Here is a 6,559-nt window from a genome sequence, read left to right as displayed (position 1 = left end):
AACGCCAATGGAATCTCCCCGACTCGATTGGAGGAGGGAACGTCCGGGAGTGTCGGCATTATTGGAGAGAAAGTGACAAAAACGTGGGGAAAACATTTTAGGCAAAAAAAAAAAAGAGACAAAAACAACTTGGTTTTCGGGGAAAAAAGTACAGAAAGCTGGGAAATAAATAACTATATTAAAGCGACAAAAAAACAACCCAAAAAACTTGACCTAAAAAAAAATCCAAGAAAGTTCAACTTCATACCCGATGGGATAGTTCAGATAAGTAAAGATGTGCGGAAAACGACAAAGAAGCGCGACGTTGGAGACGTTTGAAATCGTGAGTCTGGGAAGAGGAAAGGGAAACGAAGAGTCAGGTGTAAATGGGCTCTATTTTTAACGCTATCACTGTCGCCACATAGGGAATAGACAGAGGAACGTAAACAGCACTTTTATAGGAGGGCCGTCGTTTGCGGGCTAACGTCGGTTGGCGCTAAGCGATTTGCCGTTGGTTCCCGTTGGATGAAGTGCGCTGGTTGAATGACGCGTGTGTTTGTAAGAATGCAGGATAGAGGGTGTTTTGTCTTGTTTGTAAATGTACAGTTTTTACTAAATGTGGCAAATCTGGTCAAACTACAAAATCTTCAATGAAGCAAGAAAGAGTAGGAGCAAAAAAGAGTTAGGAAGAGGAATAGGAAGCAAGCTCTTAGGAAGCGAGAGAGGAACAGGAAGGAAGCAAGCTTTAGGACTGCGAATAGGATTAGTGCGATTCGGAAGCGAGGAATAGGAACAGCAGTGCGCTTCGGAGATAGGACGGAGCGTCTGAAGCAAGGAAGAGTCGGAAGGAGTAGGAAGCAAGATAGGAAAGCGATGAGAGTAGAGAAGTGCCATTATTAGGAAACGGGGAGGGCGAGTAGGAAGTGCGATTAGGAAGCGAGAAAGTAGGACGTAAGGAAGCCAGGCACATAGGAAGTGGGAATAGGAAGCAAAGCTTAGGAATCGGCAGAATAGGAAGCAAGCATAGGAGTAAGAATAGGAAAGTTGCGATTAGGAAGCGGAGCGGAGGTCTGAAGCTGGAAGATGGCAGAGTAGTGGGAGAGGGAGCGAGTAGATGAGTAGGGAAGAAAGCATAGGAAGCGAGAGGAGTAGGACGCAAGCACAGGAAGGCGGAGGAGAGTAGAAGATAGGAAAGCAAGCATAGGAAGCGAGAGTAGGAAGTGCGATTAGGAAAGCGAGCGTAGAAAGAAGGCATAGGAAGCAAGATAGGAAGTAAAGAATAGAAGTGCGGATTAGGAAGGAGTCGTCTGAAGGAGAGTTAGGAGAGTGAGAGGTAGGGGGAAGCAAGCATAGAAGCGAGAGTAGGAGTAGGGGAAGCAGCACAGGAAGCTGAGAGAGAGAGTAGGAAGCAACATAGGAAGCGGACTAGGCAAGAGAGTAGGCAGGAGTAGGAAGTGCGAGTATTCGGAAGCGGAGGGAGAGGTAGGAAAGCGAGAGTAGGAAGCAAGCCAGGAAAGCGAGATTGAGAAGTAGGAGGAAGCGAGGAGAGGGGAGAGTAGGAGCGGAGAGAGGAGTAGCAATGCGAGGAGATGCGAGATAGGAAGCGAGCATAGGAAGCGAAGATAGGAGAGACTGGGAAGCGAGAATTAGGAAGCGAGAGCATTAGGAAGGAGAATAGGAAGCAATTTAGGAAGTTAAATTAGGAAGCAAGCATAGGGAAAAGTACGAATAGGAAGTGCGATTAGGAAGCGAGGCGTATGAAGCGAGAGTAGAGTGAGAGAGGAGCAAGATAGGAGTAGCGAGCGTAGGAAGAGCGGGAGGAGAAGGAGAGTGAGAGGAGAAGTAGGAAGCAAAAGACGGAAGCAGAGCGATGGAGTAGGAAGCAAGCATAGGAAGCGCGAGGTAAGTAGAGGAGTAGGAAAGTGCGATTAGGAAGCTGAGAAGAGTAGGAGAGGCATAGGAGCAACGACATAGGAAGTACAAGATGATAGGAAGTGAGAGTAGACGCGAGCGCGTCCTGACGCGGAGTAGGCAAGAAGCATAGGAAGCGTGAGGAGAGTAGGAACGGAGAGAGTAAAGATGAAGAGAGTAGAAAGCAAAGCACAGAAGCGAGAGGAGGGAAAAAGCGAGAGTAGGAAGCAAGCATAGGAAAGCGAGGACTAGGAAACCGAGAGTAGGAAGTGCGATATTGATAGGAAGCGAGCGATATGGATAGCAAGCAAGACAAGAGCGAGGGAGAGTAGGAAGCGACGAGAGTGGAAGCGGGAAGCGAGCATAGGAAGCGAGACTAGGAAGCGAGAGTAGGAAGCGAGCATAGGAAGCCAGCGTAGGAAGCGAGCATAGGAAGCCAGCGTAGGAAGCGAGCAGCGTACTGTAATAATATTGTAAGACAGCTGAAAGCGGTGTGTTGTGATGTTCCGATCCTCTATCACGTAAAATCAGCCGTGTGTTCATTCAGCTTTTTTTTTTGTTTCCTGCGTCCGTTTTATGGTAAAAAATGTTTCATCTAAAGGAAAACAATTTAAAAAACACACTAGTTATAAAATGTCTCCTGACTGGAGAGACCTTGCACCTTCCTCTCTGTCTCACGCTGACGACGGACAAACGGAAACAATCAACTCAATCAATTCGGCAATAACTTGTGCCTTTTTCTTTTTTTTTTTTTTTTAATTTTTCTTTAAAGTGAGCATCCTAGTTTGGCTCCAGGGAAAGCCTTTAGCGTGTTGTCAGGCACTTCTCTGATACTGTTTAAACCAGGGCTGCACGATACGAAGAGACACAGTTAGGTAAATACACGGATATTAAAGGGTTCTTTCAGCATTCTGCTAGAAGACTTCAAACTGCTTGTTGAATTGAAAACAAATGAAAGGAAATCATTCCCAACTTTGTTTCATACACATCCAACTGAATAGAAAAAGCAGCTGTAAAAGAACAATGGCTGCTACATTTACTGCTGTGTTTTTTCTTCTTCCAACACAAATACGTACGCGTGTGCGATATGTCGCAGCCTCTCGCGATACGTTTATTGCGCCAGTTGTATATATGCATTGTGGAGTCCAAATCAAACATTTCCCCCTCCGGGACAAATACAGGATGCGAGGGACGCTGACGTCTTTTTTCCCAGAATGCTAACGAGCGGGACGCTGTCTTTTCCCCGCAGACGGCCAGAAGCAGGAGACCAAGCTGAGCGGGGGGGCCAACCGCCACTGCTTCAGCAACCTGAAGGCCGACACGCGGTACAAGATGAGCGTGTACGCCCAGCTGCAGGACGGCAGCGAGGGACCGGCCGTCTCCGTCACCGAGGCAACACGTGAGTCCCCCAACGCCTTCAGACACGGGGGGGGGGAGGGGGGGACGGCATAGATGCATTAAACTCTGTTTATTAGCATTTTTTTCAGTGCCTAACAACAGTTTTCTGTGCATAAAATATATAAAAAAAATAGTAATTATTCAAATAAAATGTAAAAGGGACAATGAAGCATGCTTAACAGTAAGCCATGTCTACATAGTTGAATTTTTGGAACTAACTAAAATGCAACAGAGCCTTTTTAGTCCTTTAGCTGTATGATGACACCGACCTTTAACCCTGAACTTGGTGACCCGATGGTCGGCACTGTGGCCTCACAGTGAGCAGGTCGTGGGTTCGAGTCCGGGTCTTTCCGGGCCTTTCTGTGTGGGTTTCATCTGGGTGCTGGTGAATGTTTCCAGGCTGTAATACACAAAGGCACTTATTCACCACTGATGCATCAAGTTCTTTACCTCCTCCATTCAAATACGCCCATAGATGTGTCATAATAACAATATAGCAGAAACACACACACACACACACACACACACACACACACACACACACACACACACAGAGAGAGAGAGTCATCGAGTATGAACAAAGCCCACGACAGGCTGATAGGACGATCGTGTAGTTATCAACACCAGAGAGAGGGAGGGAGGGAGGAGGGAGAAAGGGAGGGAGGGAGAGACCGATGGAGGGAGAGATGGAGGGTTGTAGAAAAGGACTGAGGGAGAGAGCTAGGGAGTGAGAGATGGAGGGAGGGAGCTAGAGAGGGAGGGAGCTATTGAGGGAGGATGAGACTGAGGGAGGAAGCTAGTGAGGGAGGGATGGGGGAGAGAACGAGGGAGGTAAGGAGGGAGTGAAAGAGGAAAGACTAAGGAAGAGAACTAGGGAGTGAGACGGAGGGAGGGAGAGATGGAGTGATGGTGGGAGTGAGGAAGAAAAGGACTAAATGAGAGAGCTGTGCAGTGAGAGACGAAGGGAGCTAGAGAGGAAGAGAGCTTGGTATGGGGGAGAGAACGAGGGAGGGAGAGATGGAGAGAAGGGGAGAGAGCTAGGGAGGGACGGAACTAGGGAGGGAGGGAGGGAGAGAGAGAAGGGAGGGATGTAAGGACGGAGTGGCAGGGGAGTAGAGAAGGAGGAGGGATGTAAGGCAAGGCGGGAGGGATTGTAACGGAAGGAGGAGGAGGTGAGGGAGGTGTAAAGAGGGCGGAGAAGGAGGGAGGAGTGTAGGCGAGGATAGAGAGGGTGTGAGAAGGAGGGAGGGAGGGGAGGGACGAGGAGAGGAGGATGAGGAGAGGAGGGAGAGATGAGAAGGGACGATTGGGAGAGAAGGAGGGGGAAGGAGGTAGAGAAGGAGGGAGGTGTTAGAAACGTAGCGAAGGAGGGTAGGGAGGGAGAGAAGGAGGGAGGGAGGGAGAGAAGGCGGGTGTAGAGAAGGAGGGAGGGAGCAGAAAGGAGGGAGGGAGAGGAGAAGGGGGAGGGATGTAGAGAAGGAGGGAAGGATGTAGAGAAGGAGGGAGGGAGGTAGAGAAGGAGGGGGGGATGTAGAGAAGGAGGGAGGGAGAGATCAAAAGTTTGACCAAGTCAGCGCGGGCGTAGTGGATCCTGAGAAGCTTCCAGGACCTTCAGACCCTCTGGAAGCTCATTTCTTTATTAAATCCTGAACCTGATGAAGAAGAACGGGAGGAGGAGAAAAGAGAGACATATAGAGGCTGGAGAAAATGAAGCAACCACAAGAAAGACAGGAATAAAGAGAGTGCCCTCCTTCCCCCAGAGCAGGTATTTGTAATCTAAAGGAGCGTCTCTGCAGAGGGTCTCCATGGCGACTCACTGCTTTGTTTTGATGCAAATGAAGCCGGAGCCGTTTCTCCAAATGACTCTCCCAAGTAATCCGCAGCCTCAGGTAGCTGATGTACTGCCTGAACAGCCCCGAATGAAGAGCCCGATGTAGTCCCCGACACCACCCCCCCCCACCCCCCCCCCTACACCCCCCCTACCACCCCACAGAAGAAAGGTAACGGGTTGAGAGCAGAGACAGTTGGAGCGCTGTGATCAATCTAAATTACACAGAGCAGAGTGGAGGTGTTTTCCACCTGCTCCATGTTCACTGCTCCTCTCTCTTCTCTTGTTTGTGTAGTTTTTTTTCCCAGAGGGGAAGTTTGATTCTAAGGGGGGCGGTGTTTTGTGCGATGAATGTGGTCCTGATTGCAGCTTTTCATGTCTTTGTGTACGTCTTGTGTGTTCTCTCTGTGCAGTACCGATCCCGACCCCGGCACCCACCAGGCCCCCCACCACCACGCCGCTACCCACGATCCCCCCTGCCAAGGAAGGTAGGAGCTGACTTCATCTTTCAGTGTTGTGTTGTGTCCGGTCTCCAAGCTCGTCGGTTTTCATCATGTTTCTATATATCTGCAGCGTGATGTCACACACGTGGCCGGGTACCGTCCTAAAAGGGTAACTAACCCATGTCTTCCTGTCTAGGTGACTCATGGGAACAACAGCTAAAAGGATTGTTTATTTCAATTTCATTTTATTTATAAAAACATTAAATGGTAAAAAAAAAAAAAAACTCGCAGTGAATATGCCCTTCTTCAAAAATATGCAACAAAAAAATCAACCATTTGCATTATTTGCTAGCTGCCTGTCCCCTGAACACACTGTATAAAAACATCTCCTCACTATCTGCTAGCTGCCTGCCCCTGAACACACTGTAAAAAACATCTCACTATCTGCTAGCTGCCTGTCCCCTGAACACACTGTAAAAAACATCTCCATATGCTAGCTGCCTTCCCCTGAACACACGTTAAAACATCTCCTCACTATCTGCTAGCTTCCTGTCCCCTGAACACACTGTAAAAACATCTTCACTATCTGCTAGCTGCCTGTCCCCTGAACACACGTAAAAAACATCTCTCACTATCTGCTAGCTGCCTGTCCCCTGAACACACTGTAAAAACATCTCTCACTATCTGCTAGCTGCCTGTCCTGAACACACTGTAAAAAAAACTCCTCACTATCTGCTAGCTGCCGTCCCCTGAACACACTGGTAAAAACATCTCCTCCACTATCTGCTAGCTGCCTGTCCCTGAACACACTGTTAAAAAACATCTACTATCTGCTAGCTGCTCGTCCCTGAACACACGTGTAAAAACATTCTCTCACTATCTGATAGCTGCCTGTTCCCCCTGAACAACTGTAAAAAACATCTCTCACTACTCGCTAGCCTGCGTCCCCTGAAACACTGTAAAAAACATCTCCTCACTATCTGCTAGCTGCTGTCCCCGG

The 6,559-nt window shown here is 48.6% G+C and overlaps 1 protein-coding gene across 1 annotated transcript in view; it reads left to right on the top strand.

The window, feature by feature from the left end:
• Window positions 1-5,604, top strand: part of LOC116686684 (collagen alpha-1(XIV) chain-like) — a gene marked incomplete at its 3' end in the record, with an annotated part of 145,102 nt that extends 139,498 nt beyond the window's left edge. Inside the window, 2 exon segments of the mRNA XM_032511720.1 lie at window positions 3,140-3,289; window positions 5,530-5,604. Of these exon segments, the coding sequence (XP_032367611.1) occupies window positions 3,140-3,289; window positions 5,530-5,604 (225 nt within the window).
• Window positions 5,605-6,559: the final 955 nt, after the last annotated feature.

Source organism: Etheostoma spectabile, unplaced genomic scaffold (genome assembly GCF_008692095.1).
Source record: "Etheostoma spectabile isolate EspeVRDwgs_2016 unplaced genomic scaffold, UIUC_Espe_1.0 scaffold437, whole genome shotgun sequence".
Lineage (NCBI taxonomy): Eukaryota > Metazoa > Chordata > Actinopteri > Perciformes > Percidae > Etheostoma > Etheostoma spectabile.
The sequence above is the reverse complement of the archived record's forward strand: the minus strand, read 5'-3'. Positions and strand labels throughout refer to the sequence as shown.